At 35.5% G+C, this 17,938-nt stretch overlaps 1 protein-coding gene across 1 annotated transcript in view; it reads left to right on the top strand.

Annotated features, from left to right (window-relative positions):
- Positions 1–809: 809 nt before the first annotated feature.
- Positions 810–17,938, top strand: part of DENND1A (DENN/MADD domain containing 1A) — a gene marked incomplete at both ends in the record, with an annotated part of 171,623 nt that continues 154,494 nt past the window's right edge. Inside the window, one exon of the mRNA XM_010285292.1 lies at positions 810–885. Within this exon, the coding sequence (XP_010283594.1) occupies positions 810–885 (76 nt within the window). The remainder of the gene's footprint in view (positions 886–17,938) is intronic.

The raw sequence follows: 17,938 nt of genomic DNA, 5'->3' as shown, positions 1-17,938 counted from the left end.
AGGGGAAATGTCTTCATCCTAAATACAGCCTCTTAAGTTTTCCAGTAATGTATGCATAAAATGACTTTGCATCCTCTTGACTGCAGCTTCTTTCTGCCTCCCCGCCCCCCTGAGCAAATAGTATCCTGAAGTTGAACTCAAGGGTCACAATAATGAAAATGTGAATCTGTGTTGTTTGTCCCATGTGGACAATGTGGCTGTTTTCAGTTTGGTGAAAATTCAGGTGTTCCCCCCGCCCCCCCCCCCCCCCCCGCCCCCCCCCCCCCCAAATCCCTGTGTTGAGCACATAGGTGATTTACTTTCTCATTTGAAAGTAAAGGTAAAATAAAAAGAACTTGCTTTGCATGTTGCTTATGTAATCAAAATTGCTATTGTGGCCAAGACCTGACATAACTGTTGTTTCTCTATCTGAATAGCATTCTGAAAAGTGATACATGGGTTTCTTTTTCTGGCAAAGTTCTGAATGATAGGCCTGTGATATTTTAGTACCTAGAGATGCAGACTAGTCACAACAATTGAATTGACTTAAAGGTTCTGTGTGCTTGATTTCTATTGTTTTGATTCTTTTTTCCTCTGTAGAAATTGTTAGACATCCAGCTCATACTGACTCATCTGAGCTTCAGTCGTATTTTGTTACATACTAGTAAGGCGGAAGGATCTGATGTGAAATCATCACAGACTATAAAACAAGAAATCTAGTTTATTATGTTGTCATTGTAACGTATACATTCTTAGAACCCTTTTTGACTGAGTAATTGAAAGCACACTTGAAAAAAAAATCTCAATGTGCTAAATACTGTTTTTTTTCTTTCAGACAAAATCCGGAAACTACCTTTGAAGTGTATGCAGAAGTAACCTATTCAGGAATCGGTTGCATTGGGAAAGGTACTGTTTTGTACTCCAATTCTACCTGTTTATTGGCTAAAATTATTTTTAAGAACTATGTATTGTGACATAATGAAGTATGTTTAATATTATGCTGTTCTGGCTTTTAGAGGTATCTTAATCACTGGTTCTGCAGAGTCTTTTACAGTTAGGACTAAAAATGAGAAATTCTTGCCTCTGTCCCTCGTTGTGGGCAATTTTCTGATTTCTTTGACTGTTTTGCATTCTTTGTCTTTTAAAATAGAAAACACTCTTATTTCATTAGATTGAAAAAGTGAATGTATTTTCAGATTCATATTTGCTGCTCGTATAAGGAATGGGTAGTTCTAAGACAAAAAAATACCCTAAAACTTCTTGTGTGGAATTCATTTTTACTTCTTCTTTCTTACTTGTTTACAGAAATATTTTTATCTGTTCTCAGAATTCTTCCTTTGCTCAAATGATTTTATGTAGAAATAAGGCTGGAAAGCAGCTTATGATTTGATTACCTACTTTTACCAAACATAGTTATCAAGCCATAATTAAGTATTTTTCTATAATGTTATTTCTGACAAATATTCCTATGTTTATGCTAGAGAAGTCCTATAACTGCTGAAACCAACAGGTAAGTATATTTGTGAATTTTTGATTGCACTTTTTTCTGAACCTGAGGAACTTGACCAAATAAGCAGGAAAAGCAAAGGTTGAAATTCATAATCCCAGAATTTAGTTCGAGATACTGTTTTGTGAGATCAGTCTCTAGAATGTTATGAAAAGGAGGGATGTCAAAGTTAAATGATTTATCATTAGTGAACATATACTGAAGTAATATTCCTTTTCTCTATTATGAAATGATCATGTGTGTATTATATATAATGAACCAATAGAAAGGATTTTTTTGTTTTATTGATGAGAAAGTCACTTATCTCCTTTTGTATCTGTATTTGTTACAATCAGCAGAAGTCAAATAGCTGCAACTCTTTCCTTTACTGCAAAGTCTCCATAGGAGTTGTAACTGGAGTACAGTTTTGGCTTGTCCTACTGCTATATGCCATCATGACTATTTGATGTAACTGCAGGAGCCCATTTAATAACTAGTCTTTGTTTCTGCACATCTGACCTGGATTCTAGTGCCAGAAAATCTGAACAAATTTGACCATAAACATTACATTGTACAGTACTAGTGTCTGGGATATAATCTTCTCTTTGAAGTTTGTTTGCATCCCCCTGGAGGGATTAATTCCCTGCTGTGGGAAGGTGGGTTAAAAAGCACGGAAACTACTTTACAGGTTTTTAATTGGAGAATTTAGTATACATTTTGTTCTTTAAACCAACTGATTCTGTGTGGGAGTTTCACTTAGTTGTGTTTTTAGGTTTGTTGTATGCACTTGTAGGTGCAAAATCTTCATAAATTGTTTTTAGTGAGCAAAAAAATTGTTTTAATAATTGCTTTTACAACCCATATATTCTGAAGTTATTAAATCTCCCTGAATATTCTTTTTAAAGTTTTTTTTCCAACCATTTTTTGTTATATTTAAGAGGTGCCCTTTATTCTCAGAAGTCTTAGATTTTTGTATTGCCAAATATTCTGTCCTTCCGTTCTAATTGTTTGGTTCTCTGCAGCATTGAGAGAACTTAACAGCTATTCTGTATTCCAAGCAAATCACCATTCTAGAAATATAGACCTAGAGACCTCCATGAAGCGTTTTCTACTTCTTGGCTAGCTGTTCTATGCCAGAAGACCAAGAATATATATGAATATTTTTTTTTCAGTCAGGGAATGTATGTTAAATGGCAAGGAGCAGTATAAAATGTATGAAAGGTGTGTATGGAGCAAGTTACCAGGCATATTTAAAAAGCGTTTTCTTTCCATGTAATGGATCTGAAAATTAACTAAGACAACTGTTTTTGAAGTTCATGGCTAGTAGAATAGTGCTATTGATCACTTACAATGCTCTTTTAATTCTTATATCAATCTTCTGACATGGTCTTGAGGAGAATGAATTGCTCGAAAGCTGTAACAGTCCTAGTGTGGGAGATTGGCTGGCTTGTGGGATGGTAAAACATGCCTCTATTTTGTTTTATTCAAAAGTTTGTGTGGCAAAGGATGTTTTCCATGTGACTGTTATATATCAACTGCAATTAAAAGCTTTAATATATTTCATAGTTCACTTGCATCTTGCTGAAATGGGAGATACTGACTTGTGTTATTAACTACTGACAGACAACTATCCATTCAAGTAGCTTTATTGCTCATGCAATTGTTAACAATCTTGCATTAAATGTTTATTTGGTTAAATAACTTTTGAAATGAATGAAAGCAGCGTTATCCATTGACTGTGGTATAGAATGCTCCCTATTAGTTACCAAGACAGTTGACTGCAGAAGAAAAAAAATCTGTTCTCGGCTCCAAGACATCAGTAAACTGGAACAAGTTCAGTGGAGGGCCACCAAGATGGTGAGTGAGCTAGAGCGCTTGCAGTGGGAGGAGAGGTTGAGAGCGCTGGGTTTGTTCAGCCTGGAGAAGACTTCAGGGAACCTGAATAGCAGCCTTCCATACCTATCGGGAGTTCATCAAGATGACATATCCAGGCTCTTCACAGTGGTGCATGGCAGGAGGACAGGGGGCAATGACATACACTGAGTCAAGAGGTGTTCTACCTGAATATCAGGAATGTGCTTACCATGAGGACAGTCAAGTATTGGACCAGGTCACTCGGAGAGGTTGTGCAATCTCCATCCTTGGAGGTTTTCAAGACCCAACTGGATCACAGCCTGAAAACATGGTCTGACCTCACACCTGGCCCTTCTTTGAGAGGAGGTTGGACTAGAGACCTCTCGAGATCCCTTCCAGCCTGAATTATCCTATGATTCTAAGATTTGATTCCTAGAAACGTAAGCTTCAGGAACATCTGGAGGATGTTTTTTACTTGTATTAAGCTATGAAGAGAAAACTTCATTGAAACCGAAGAAGTTGAAAAAGCAAATTCCAGTCCAGGCAGAACTCTGCCAGATGGTGAGTGAGCTAGAGCGCTTGCAGTGGGAGGAGAGGTTGAGAGCGCTGGGTTTGTTCAGCCTGGAGAAGACTTCAGGGAACCTGAATAGCAGCCTTCCATACCTATCGGGAGTTCATCAAGATGACATATCCAGGCTCTTCACAGTGGTGCATGGCAGGAGGACAGGGGGCAATGACATACACTGAGTCAAGAGGTGTTCTACCTGAATATCAGGAATGTGCTTACCATGAGGACAGTCAAGTATTGGACCAGGTCACTCGGAGAGGTTGTGCAATCTCCATCCTTGGAGGTTTTCAAGACCCAACTGGATCACAGCCTGAAAACATGGTCTGACCTCACACCTGGCCCTTCTTTGAGAGGAGGTTGGACTAGAGACCTCTCGAGATCCCTTCCAGCCTGAATTATCCTATGATTCTAAGATTTGATTCCTAGAAACGTAAGCTTCAGGAACATCTGGAGGATGTTTTTTACTTGTATTAAGCTATGAAGAGAAAACTTCATTGAAACCGAAGAAGTTGAAAAAGCAAATTCCAGTCCAGGCAGAACTCTGCCAAACCACAAAGAAATGTGTGAACTGAGAAAGGAAGTGATCACTGGATCACCTCAGCTGTGGTCTCTCTGTCCTTTCCCCTCTAGATTGTTTAGCAATAATAATCACCTGTGCTCAGCATTGGTGATTTGTATATTTCTGGCACATGAAGTCTTTGGTACGTTATACAATTCCAGCATTCAGTTGTATCTAAAAGCTGTGTTTGTGTTTTTCTTTGTTATATTCATAGATCTTATTTGGGGACTTACAGATTTTTCTTACTGGGTCACTTTATGTAAACGTGTTATCTTTGTTTTGAGAACTGTGAAGCAAGATAGCTGCAACTGTGACTAGCAATATTAAGATGAATATTTGTTATTAAGATATTTCCTTAGGAGAAGACAATTACCAAGCCAATTTTTTGCCTCATGATTGTGATTCTGTGGAAGCCTGGAATTCCCCTTAGCTATTTGAATCTAAGTTAGTGTGTGTGGTTTGTTTTTTTTAAAGGACATTTGACTTCCTAAAATTGAATGAAAATACAAAACTGCTTTTATCTTAACTTTGTTCCCACTCTTAATTCCACTTTTAATTTGGGCTGTCTGGAATTCAGAATTTCTTCAGTTAATACTTCAGTGATGCATTCATTCATTCAAATAGCACTGTTCTCTTGTCCATACCCTCTTCTGATAAAATGTTGATGTCTTCTCACCAAAAGTCTAGGACAGCAAAATAGAATTGAAAGAACAGAGCCTGCATCTTTACAGTGACAGTACATGGAAGATTATCTAATGAGAAATTTGTGTTTTTTTGTTAAGTATGTCAAGCATAGGAACTTTGCAAGTCTAGTGGTTCTCACCAGCTCCCACACACTTGCTTTCAGGAAGACAGGGGAAAAATAGTCATAGTTTTATTTAAAATGAAAATATTGACTAAAACTTGTAGTGTTAATACTTTGATCTTTTCCTTTGTAGTATCAGGTAAGTACTGGGTAATGACTGTGACTGGGAGGAGAAGGTGCAGTTCCAAGGCTGATACAGAGTCCTGCTTAAGAGGCTGACTTAGGTTGAGTAGTCTTAGCAGGTGCCTTTTGTGCAGTGGTATAATTCGGATAGGGTAAGATGTTAATACTGTACAGATGGGCACAACAAAGTCAACTATTCAACAAGTATGGCTGGTAACTTTGGCTTTCAACCATTCCAAGTAAATAGAGAGATTGTTAGGACTTAAAAAAATATTGATTACTAAGACAAATTCCAAGTCACATAAAAGGCTTTAATATTCTATAGCCTATGTTTGGGGTTTATGTCTTTGCCTTTATGCATTTTAGTGCTGTGTGGTTCTGACAGTAGGAGAATTTATAACTTTCCTTATCACTTATATCTAAGGAGGCCATCTGCCTTGCTAAAACTATGTGTATTGCTTTAAAAAAAACACAACCAGACAAAAAGTTTTTAGATTAATTGTGATTATTTTAGAGATTTCACTGATACGAGTTAACCTTGCTTCAGAAGGAAATAAATTAGAGCCTCAAAAATCATAGATAGAGAGGAATAATAATACAGTTTCTTGCCCAGCAGATGCCAGTAATAGATTTTGGACGTCTCTATAATTGTGTTAGTTTTGCCTTTCTGCTGTCATACTTAATTACTTAAGTATGACTTGTGAGAAATGAGTACATACATGTTCTAGTTGACACTAATAATCGTTATAGCACTTCTGAACACTACATGCAAGGTTTAAGGTCTACGGTTGTTTTTCTTAACATACTGCTTTATGTTATGTCTTACTGTTTACCCTAGTTCAAGAAAAATGTTTAAAACCAAACTTTGTTTTCAGTGTTTTTCATACTCAATGATACCAAAAGCTTTGCAGCAGAGGATGTCTGTACTGTTTGTTTCATCACTGATGTAGCTGGTGCTTCTCAAATTCAAGCAGCTAGAAGGGTACCCATTTAAATCCTAGCGGGAAATGCTAAGTTCTCTGGTGTTAGGACAGTGTGTGTTCCATAAAATAGCACATTCCTAAGCAAATAATGTTTGATGTTCTAAACTGAAGCTACAGACTATAGTTTTAACTTATTTTAATAAGTTTGGATGGTAAGTCTGTGAGTTTGGTGTGTGATCTTGTCTCATTTATTGGAATTGTTATATGCAGTGGATAATTTGAGAACAAAATAGATGCTTTGTATGAAATACTATTTTACTGTGATTTCTTTTTACTACTATTTTATTTTTCCCATTTTTAAACTTCATGTAAAGGAAGGGAAAACATGTTTTATGAGATTGTGAAGCCCTTCTAATGGAGGGCTTGTGTGTTTGTCATGGCATCTCATAATAGTAAAACTTCACAGAAATTGAGGTAGTAAATTATAAAGAACTTAAGCACCTCTAGAAATTCAGTTCTATAACTGTTGACATATTGTATGCTTGCAAGTAAAGTGCATTGGAACTGCGTTTCTTTTTTTAAAACCTCAGCTAGAAGATTGTTCTGTGTTTTAGAGATGCAGAAGTAAAAAGAATCTACTAGCAATTTTAGTTTAAATACCTATATAAAGAAAGTGGAAGTATGCTAACTACTTAAGACATTTTTGTTTTAACTTTCAAAGCCGCACTTAAAGATCTTAAAACTGCTGCAGATTCATCAGAAATATGATGTGACAAATTTAAGGATCTTGCTGTACCTCAGCCAAAGATCCTCTCTTGTTAGATGGGGCCGTGAGGAGAATTGTAGTCTGTCATACTGTTCATGTAGAAAAAGAGAATTTGTTAGTCTAAAGTAACTGATCAAAATAGTCTCTAAAGTATGAACATTTGAAAGTAAATGCTCACAAGAGTAAGACATCCACCCCCCCACCCCTGTCTAGGAGGACGTGGCATGCTTTTGTATGGGTTTTTTGTGTTCTCGCCAAAGCAGATATTATAAAAGTATGTCAAATGTATAGCTTTACCATGTAGTGTGCCAAAAGGCCTTTCTCTCCAAGGACCTCATCTTTCATCTTTTTGTGAGTGTAGCATAAATTCTTGCTGTGTGTTAAAGGAAAAAGCTAAAATGGTTTAGTACAGCTAAAGGATTTCTTTCTTTCTTTAAAAAAAACCCCACGGTAAGTTAGAAGCCTAAATGCAATAGCATGGACAAAGTGTAAGTGTGTTAGAGTTTAACAAATGTTCACTGGATTAGTAAAGGAAATGTAGTTTATACTACTTCTTTTATGACAGAATTTAAAAGGTCTTGCTCTGAGACTCGCCATGTGCTTCTTTCTTTTCTCCAAAACATACCACTAAGTTGAAAAGGGAGATGAATCTTAGAAGGAAACTATTAACTCTGAGGGAGTTTATCATTGTTTGAGAGAAAGGATGAAATTTGCATTTGAATTGGCTCTGAGAGTAGCATGTACTACTAATCTTGTTCCTACTAGAAGCTTGTGAGTAGTTTAAGTACTTCCTTCTTTACTTTTCATGTTCTAGCCCTGTGTTGTAATAGCTCCCCCCTGCCCCCTCTGCTTTCCCAGTAGATCACAAATGTTATAACTTAAACTAATCGAAGTTCTTAACTCTACTGGCAGAAGTCATGATGTGCTTGGTTCCTAAAAATTATTCTAGTTGTCGCTATGGTTTCTGTGATAGGACTTCACAGGTAGAGAGAACTAGCAGGTTTCTGTCTTTGCAAAATAGACATACTGCTGTTCCTTATTATTTTTTAATTATTACTTATTATTTTTTATTATTCCATTATGCTGTTGTCATATGTTATAATTTTAGATAATAGAGCAGTACCTCCCATACAGATGAAGTATTTTCTTGAGCATAAGCAAAGTTACTGGAGGAGTAGGATTAAGTTAACACTTGGTCATTCAAAAGTTTGTAAACCTTACCTGTGCACCTTTCAGAGCAACCTTTGGTGGTTTGTGGTTTTTTTTTTTTAAGGTGAAAACATTTTGTTGTTTGAAGTCTGCCTGTTCTGTATTGAGAAATAGGTAACATGAAGGTTTAGGAATAACAAAGGAAGTGCAAAATTCAGGTGTCTTCATTAAATAAGGGCTTTCTGTTGAATATGTGCTGTAATTCAGGTATCACAAGTTTTCCTATCCCATCTTTATGGTATTATATTGCTACACCTTAGTTCCTAAAGTAGGATTGGAAAAATAACCAAATCTAAGTAGGTAATTTGGGAATTCTAATTCTCCTAAACTGCTGCTTTGTTTTTCTGTTTCCATTTGATGGCTTTTCTTCTAAGTACAAATAAGGTGGAAAATTTTCACAAAGACCTTACTAGGGTTGCAGTGTCCAGATCAAGTAAGTAGCACTGTCTGAACTGTTTTGCTTGGAGACAGTTCACAGTTTGGCTTTTACAGTATAAATGAAATACATAATTGAATTTGAAGAGAAACTCACTTTATGAAAGAGTATTAGAATCTGTCATATTGCAAATCATCATAAATTTTATCTAACACATTTTTAGGTGTGCTCTTAGCTGATGATATTGGATCTAGTAGACCCCCAAAATGTTAATATCAAGTATAACTGAATGTTCTTGCATTTCTTTAAGTTATTTTGTGGGAAGAGGTCTATTTGTCCTTTTTACTTCACACTTTAAGTACTACCGTCTATAGTCTTTTCTATTTCACAAGTATTTACTAGTCTGCACTATATTGCTACTGCTGGCACTGTTTAACTAGACAGAAAAATTCAGCACAGAAAGTCTTACTCACAAGACTTTAAACTCTTTTGTTGATTTATATTTTTTTAAAGGAGCTTGACATCTTCATCAAGTTCACAGTGGGCCTGCTTTGTTTGCTTTCTCTTGAATGCTTGATAAGATTTTTCTTCTATTGTTTTGTGCAGCAAGGACAGAACTTGCCATGGCTGAGGTGGTTTTTTTGTAAATCCACAATATGGTCATTGTCTGCTGCTGAATAATTGTGACTGCTTTTTGTACAACCAGAACTAAGGCTTTGGCTGTGAACAGATTCCTTCTTAGCGTGAAAAGAGACTAATCCATGTAAATACAGCCCCAAAATAAAGCTTTACAGAAAAAGGGAAAGGCTGCTAAGCAGGAGGGCAGAGGTCAGCAATTTAACCTTTAACCTAACAAATAAGAAGCATGAAAGTTCCTGAATTGGTTTACAAAGGCAAGCTCCTGTGATCTGTCAGTTTTTCTTTTCATGATAGAGTTGGGTGAGAAAACTGACTGACAGCTAGTGCCTTTTTAACTGCAGGTTGAAATTAACTGCTAAACTGAAACTTTTTTAGGGAGGTGTTTTTTTAGTGATTTTAACAAATTATTTTCATTTGCTAGCTGTACTTGCAGTTTTGCTTAAATTTATAGAGGAGTTTGAGTGGTTGTTCTTTTTAAAGAATTCTTGAAAGACTCAATTCAGATATTAAATGTTTCAGTAGTATTTGGTATTTCAGCATTTGAAGCATTTAAGGATTTGATGAAGCACTTGTTGCAATTAACTCTCTTTTTATGTGCTCCTTTAAGAGTAGGGATGTAATTCCAATAACTGCAAAGAGACTGTACTTTGAATAGAGTCAAAAAGTTGTTAAAGTGTCTGTGTGACTATTTGGGATTAATTTTAACTTTAGTTCGTTCTCGGTCACAAAAATTTCCAAGGTGGTTTGTTTTTGTTTGTCCTTATTTAATCACAACAGGTAATCTCATTAATGAGTGTTAACTTTTGCTTAAAGCTCAATGCATTTGCAGTCAGCTGTTAATCTAGATATAGACGTTTCTGTAAAGAACTTTTAATTAGAGTGTCATTCAGATGAAAAAGAAACAAAGTAGTAATGACTTTAAAGTAGACTCCCTGTAGATTAAGAATAGCAGTTTTGGGTTTTTTTTCTTGCCTAGTGTTGTAAGCACCGTCCCAGAAATGACTGATGTTTGGTCCCTCCACAGTTGAACTGATGCTTCCTATGAGTGTTTTCAATAGAAATGTTGGAGTTTAGAAGTTTTGTCCATGTTTAGTCTGTTGACATGTAGGTCGGTAATTCTACCCTGTGCACTACTTTAAGTTTAACATGCAAGCAAAGCAAATTGGGTAAAGCAAAAGATGAACTAGATCTATCCTTATTACTGGTTCTTTTTGTTATAGGTAGTTCCTTGCAAGAAGAGAATGTAAACTCTAATTCAAAAAGAGGCCTATCAGACAGCCTGAGGCAGTATTGGTTTGCTGCTCTTTGGTGTGATATTTTTTGCCATGAACAAAAAGAGACATTGTCAGGTTTTCTTGTGGGTTTTTGTTGTTGGGGGTTTTTTTTGTTTAATGTTGAATTAGAGTTAGAAATGAAGATGATTTGAGGTAAAATTGTTATCAAACAAGCATAAAATTAGTGCAAGGCTACTGTTTCACTTCAGCAATGGTTGTAAAAAACCAAAACCAAACCAAAGCAAATCCCAAACCCTACCTTTTCCTCTGCAGGATCAGCCTTGTCTCTGGTAGTATTCTACATTAAATGCTGTAGCATGTTGATTTACAGCAAAGGGTCAGTGTGGTACCCTTCCCTGTAGCAGTGTTTGTGGATAACAGTGGTAAGACATGTTTTAATCAGAACTGTATTATGTTCTATTAATATCCTAACATACTCATTATCTGTGAACAAGGTGTATCACTGGCTTTCCACTGGATTCCATCACTGGAGAGGGGAGAAGGAATGCTAAGGGAACGCTGCTGAATCCTGACTGATGTTTTTTGGCTCTGTTGGGGCTACCAAGTTTTGGTAAACCATTTGTCAAAATTCCATGTGCTGACAGATTATTGACTCTTGGGAAGATGACTTTTATCTCTTTTTTTTTTTAGATGGAAACCGTTTTTGATATACTTTTAAACAGGACTTATTTCATGAAAGAGTGGGATAGAAATCAAGGAAGTTGAAATGCAGTATTAAGGATGATAACCTTGGATGGAGGGGTGGGAACAAACAACTGATAGTGATAATCTATTATCTGGAATGTGTTACAGTCTGGAGAGTTCATTTGTTTATACTCCATAGGGATTAAAAAAAACCCCAACCAACCCTCAAAGCCCTTAATATTTAAGTTGGTTGTGATTTTTGTGAACTCTTCCATGACTGACTTTATTTGTGGAGTAATGTTTTCTAGTTTGATGAACTAACTAGTAAAAACAAATGATGCATACTATAAATAGTCAAATAATATAAAACTATGTAGAGGTACCCTGTGGAACTTCATAATCTGAGTGGAAAGTACCAGTTAAAAGATGAGGAGCAGGAGTAAAGGGTCCTATTTACTGTGCCTAAAATGTGTGGTCTGCCCTAGACTTCATTAACTATTACAGTACGTATACACCTAGCGAAGTAATGGAGGGGGAAAAAAAAACCTTTCAATGAGTACTTTTAAAGCAGTATCTTGGATATTGTAGCCAAAAGAATTTTCACACTTAGAATTTGTGATAGGATTTTAAATTGTGGTGATGGGAATTACATTCACAACTCTCACTGCGTTCTACTGGGATTAACTGAATCCCATATCTAGTTCCTTTGAAGAGTCACTTATGTTGAAACTACGTAGTTATGAATATAAATAGTGGTAACATTACTTTTTTAAAAATGGATTCTTACATTGTTTTATCTTTTAAGTAAATAACTACTCTTCATTTATGTCTAGTTGACCTGTAAGATAATTCTGAAATCCTTGAGATCTCTGTTCCAAAGATTCTAAAACCAGATCATCACTCTATTGAAAAACACCCATCAAAAATAATTAATGCAGACTCAAATCAAATGCTAAAATGCAAAGACCAAATAGCTGATTAAGTTTCACAGTATAGGTAGACAATAGAATCACGCTTCAGACTTTTCATATTTGTAAGCTTCATATTTTACTTACTGTTATTTAAATTATGTGCTTTAGCTTTTTGTGAATGTGACCCTAGGACAGTGCAAGCAAGTAGGGAGAGATACCAGAATATGAGAAGCAGCTCAGTCAGAATGGAAATTAGCTTATGCTGGTTCTTTGCTAGGCAGTTGAAGAGATGGTAGAACAAAACTGGGATGTGGTAAAGAGCAAAATCAAATTGTAATAAAATATGGCAGAGTACCTGCTCCCCTCAACCCCAAACCAAAACACAAACCTCAAAACATGCCTTTGTATTACGTATGGAGATTTTCTTCTAAAGTTGCTCTTCTCTTGCACCTAAAGTAGTATCTGGTTTTAGCTGATACTTGCTCAGTTTAATTTGAAGAAGAGTCTGTCAAACATTTTAAAAAGAGTGAGTAGAGTAAATAATTCTCTATTAAAGCTATAACCTATGTCCACAAATGCATTAAAATTAACACTTACAATTACCACAGACTAATATATTGATCTCATCTAATACCATTTTTTCTAGAGGTGTTATTTGCATATGAAAGAATGTTATAGATATGTTTATTTTGATTCATTGTGATTAATGTCCTTCTACGCTAAAGATAATGTTATGTCTGTCCTGTATGTTTGTTGCTTTTACTTAACAGCTTAAATGCCTTACTTGTGTTTGTGATAATCTAGTATCTTTTTGTACACAGTAGTGTTAAAAACTATTTTGATTATGGTTTGAGAAAATCTTGTAAATTATTAGCTAAAAATACATACCGCTTCAGTGTATGGTAGATTCCATCAGTACTATGTAATTAAATGGCTCTTAAAGATATTTTCTGCTGGAAAGAATTAGAGTGTTAAAACAGAAGTGTATAGCTTTGTGTGTACCTTGGCAGTATTCATAAACAAAAGTAGATGTAGAGAGTAAATAGAATTATTTAACTTGTTCAATATTTTATTCTTCAGTGAACTGTGGAGGTGAAAAGTAGCAGAATCTCACAATTTGCCATCTCTCTTGCATAGCGATTGCAAAAAGTATGCTTTGCTGCACTTACAAATACCAAAAGTGGTATCCAGTAATACAGGAAGTACAGCTCTTTTCATTTTGATGTATTTCTTGATTGCTTTGCTTTACCCTGGATATGGGATTAGGTCCTTCACTAAATCATCTCGAACAATTCTGTATCTAGACTAAATCCTTAGAATACAGTGGGTATCAATCACATGGACAATTAAAATTGAGTATTGACATGTTTTTAAAATAGTCATATGTCTCAATTTTGTTTATCTCAAAGTTTTAAAAACCTAATGACCTCATTGCAGCTTGACTATAATTACCATGTTTAAACTTCTATGCATTTTTTAGTTTAAACAGCCTTTGTGTGTTTTTTTTTAAACCAAAAGAAAATTAATGAGAAGAGACAAAGAGACATCAAAGAGGTTTTCCCTCTGATTGCAGTGTTAGAAGTTTTGCCTGAAAATAGGTTACATTTCTTCTGTTTTCAGCTGAATCCTCATTAACTTTACATTTTAATGATGTCCAGAGCAAATTATACGATTATGGTAGATGCCTTAAAGGGAAGCTTAAAGGACACCTTTTTAATGTTTGTTTCTTTATTGGTGGCAGTATTTGCACCAGTATTATAAACAGTGTTAGAATACTGAAAGTAATCCCAAAACATACCAGAAATATCTTCCTTTTTTTGCCATAAATGTAGTATAAGTATCTTTATTTAATATTTAACACAAGTGGAGCATGTTAGGGGGATATCTTCATCTTTGTAGAAGAAAAATGTAAATCATATCCTTTGAAAGAGTTTACAAATTACTTCTGCATTTTATAATCAGTTTAATTTATAATGATAAAATAAAATGGAGACAGATGATGTAGCAAAGCCTCTGAATTGTTTTATTTTCTTGCACCTTCAATCAAGAAGAGGACTGAAATGTTAATAAAGTGCTAGTTTGTGTTTTTACAATGACATAAAACATTATTGGGGGAACTCGGTGGAATTTCAATTTATTTCATTTAGGGCAACACTATTAGCAGCAGTTCTGTGTTCTAATGTACCTCTCCTACTAGAAATTAAGATTGCATAATTAACTTTTTAGATGAAGAATTGTGTTACATCAAATGTGGCAACAAGAACTGGTATTTGGTACACCTTTAAGGTTGACTCAAATTGGCAATAGCTTGAACAGAATTTGAACAATTGAGAATCCAGGTAGTTCAAGATAATCTTACAAAACAAAAATGTATCTCAAAAAAGAAAATTAAATAAAAATTGCACTCGCTCACCAAAGTAGTATAGCAATTCTGTATTAACATTTTTTCTGCTCCCCTTCTTCCCCCTTACACCCGTGTCCCACGGAAGGATATGACATTTCTGACTAGCTCAATGAAAAGTTAGACCAAAAGGTCTTTTGAAAAGTGAGGTCTTCTCTTCCTGTGTCCTGACACTTGGTGTCTGAGTTTGAATAGAACCTTTGATTTTCTTGTGCTGCAACTCTAATCAATAAACTAAATTTTCTGGGAGGTGGGATTATGGCAAGAGGATGAGAAGAAGAAGGGAGGTCCCAAAGTTCAGGTAGGAGATAGGACTCAAAATCCAATTGACACAGTGAAATGTTACAATTTAAGATTTTAAAAGTTAATACTTCATGACTACATTGCCATAATAGAATTGAATTTCTAATGAATCTGATTGCTCTGTTTGGCATGTGATTTTACAAAGCCAATGTCCTGCATCTATACATTCAGTATTTCAGATTGTTGCCATTGGTATTTCTAAAAAATTTCTTTGCAATCTTTAGTACTTGTCTTTAATAAATTCAGCCTCCTCATATGTTCCAGACTCTTAATTCCCGAATGACTGGCTGTCTGCTGTAGCGTTATCCAGAGTTTGATATTGCTGTTCATCTGCAGGTCTGTGTTCTGTAGTTGAGTGTAACTGCACTTGCATATGGTCATCTGCTATAAGATGTTCTTGAGAGCTCAAATTTGTAATCATGACTATCAAAATAATCCTTTTTGTTCTGAGAATTCTGCCTTATGGGTCCTCCAATTTTATGATCTACTCTTCCCCTGAAATTTGTATAGTGTTTTAGTGTCTTGGAATATGTACACATAGCTCTTCCGTAAATGAAATTTTCCCTTTTATTTTGAACTCAAATAAACAAATTTTTGCTAAATAGTGCCTGGTTGACTTCTTCGTCCTTGATTTAGACTACTGTGTCTTGATGGAAGCATTTGATATGTCCATCATTAATAGATAATTGAATAATACAGGAGTCATTAGACAAAAAGAAAATTGAACTTAACCTTTCTGTATCAGTATGATACTTACGTATTCTTTTTTATAGTAATAAATTTTCTGTAGAAACTGTTCAGAAATCTAAATTGTCATTGTCTAGGAGTTATGGCAGACACAAACTGTGCATCCAGCTTGGTGTGTCTTAGGTGATCTCTTGTTAGAAAATGGGTTTAAGTCTTTCAAATGTTTGGCAGTCTGAAAGCTTGGAAACAGCTTTTGAAAGTGGTGGTTTAAGTTCCTAGTTTAGTTTAAATCTTTTAGCTCTGATGCCTTCTAATGTAACTTTAGTTTGAAGATTGCATCACTTAAAAAAAAAAAATTGAGTGCAATTTCATGCCTCTTTCTCACTTTATTTTGTAATTATCAGAGAATTTACAGTAACTTATTCTTAGTTGAGATGCATAATAAAAGTACTGATTAATAAGCTGTAGCTGACAAAGATGTGTAGGCTATTCTTATTTCCTTGGCATGCAGGATTTTGTATAGAATCGTATTAGCACTAAAACCCTGAAATGTTCTTCCTGGTAACTTACTCTGCAAGTATTTGCAGCATGGCTATTTCCAGCCAGTTATGTGTTAATGATAGTGCAAGGTTGAACATTCCAGTCATTCATACGCCTGTCCTCCTTTCTCCTATGTGTTTCTTTCCTCAGTGTTTTTGCCTTATTTCTTTTGCTTTGTTGTGGTCAATTCAGTCAGTATAATAGCAAAGACGTTGCCTTTTTTTTTTTTTCTTCAATAAAGAGTTACGTTAGAGATATAGTATAACAGAGATAAGAGCTATTTATGTCCGAAGCTATTGATTTTTAATTAATGTTGCCTGGGCTCATACATGTTGGCAGAATTGCTAACAGCTTGTGGCATTTTTTAATTCACATCTTCTTTTTTGGTATTTTGACAGTGTCATTCATATCTCATGAAAAAGTACCTCGTCAGGTTAAATGTGTTAAAACACCGAGCAAAAAAAAAAAGGGGGGGGGGGGGGGGAGGAGAGAATGGAACATAGGGCTGCCTAGAAACCTTGATCCATTGCCAAAGTATTTAAACAATTTAGTGTTTTGGTTTTCTAGCTCCAAGCTGCTTCTCAAATCCCTTGCTAATTAATCCAGTTAATTCTTTGTAGACTAACTGTATGCAGGGCTTTTTCTTGTGCTTCTATTGCTGAGAACCCTGTTTTGTTTGAAACAAACCTAAGCTCTGTTATAAAGGTTCTAGTAATAAAGTGAGTACTTGCAGATGTAAATACAGTGTTTTGAGCCTTTTTTAAAAGGAGTTGTGTTTGTGTGTGTAATTGTCTAATCTAATCTTTCATGTTTAAAAATGAAACATATATGCTTGTATAAAAAGATGGGGAGAACTTTGTCATTAGTTTGATCATTTAAGAAAAGCAGTAGAGTCTCTATGGAACAATTATGGCATGAAGTATTAGTGTTGTGGTACTACAATTAGTGATACATGTTTATTTTTCAACAAGCGAATTACTGTAAATACTGTTTGCTTCCATACTCCAAAATGGATGGTTGGATATAGGACAAATAGAGTTTAACTGGAAGGAGAGTTTTTAGAAATGACCTGTTGCTACTTTGTACTCTCATCAAGATAATTCAAAGGTGGTATGAATTCAGAACTGGAAAAAGCAGCTAGGGAGCAGAGAGCTTAGAAGCCCAATTAGACACGGTATGAGATAACGAGAAAAGAGCATAAATTCCTCAAGGTGTGCTTGTCTGTGATAAAAGCAGCTTCAGCTGTTAAAAACTAGAAGTAAGCTCAAGATTTGTTGAAAACTGCTTTCCCTCATCAGTGCTAAGCATATGATTTTGTGCAGTAATGCAAATGTAGCTCTAGCTATCAGACATGTTTCTACCAAGCACTATGGGAAAAATGTCACTCAGAATGTTTTACTCCATCCGCTTTCTCAGTTATTTTGAGAAGTTGCTTCTGAGGACTTACTGTCGATAGGACAAAGCTTTCCCTCCTATTCTGTGTAATGCTAGATGTTCTTGCAAATCAGTGAGGATGTGTAGCTATTGGAGACTACATGCATGCTGCCAGCTGGTCATAAGTTACGCTCCTTGTGTCCTTAGTCATCCCCAAGAGATTTGCATGTCAGCACAACAGGAATCGATGACCATCTGCCCTTCAGCACCTTGTGGATCAACCTGTGGAGAACAATTGTGCAAGCGGATTAAAGTTGCATTTTTAGATTACCTTTGGAGTTGGTAATGAAGGACAAAATTGTTTTCAGCAAATGCTGCTAATGCTGGACAGATTGAAAAGAATTGGCAGAGCTCTTGGGAAAAAGTCTGAAAGTGTAGTTGGGAGTTCGTTGTGTAATAAAGCTAGGAAAGGAAAAGAGAAAGGAAATCAATGAAATTTGTTAGTTTTACGTACAC

This window comes from Phaethon lepturus, unplaced genomic scaffold, assembly GCF_000687285.1.
Source record: "Phaethon lepturus isolate BGI_N335 unplaced genomic scaffold, ASM68728v1 scaffold1894, whole genome shotgun sequence".
Taxonomy (NCBI): domain Eukaryota; kingdom Metazoa; phylum Chordata; class Aves; order Phaethontiformes; family Phaethontidae; genus Phaethon; species Phaethon lepturus.
The sequence above is the reverse complement of the archived record's forward strand: the minus strand, read 5'-3'. Positions and strand labels throughout refer to the sequence as shown.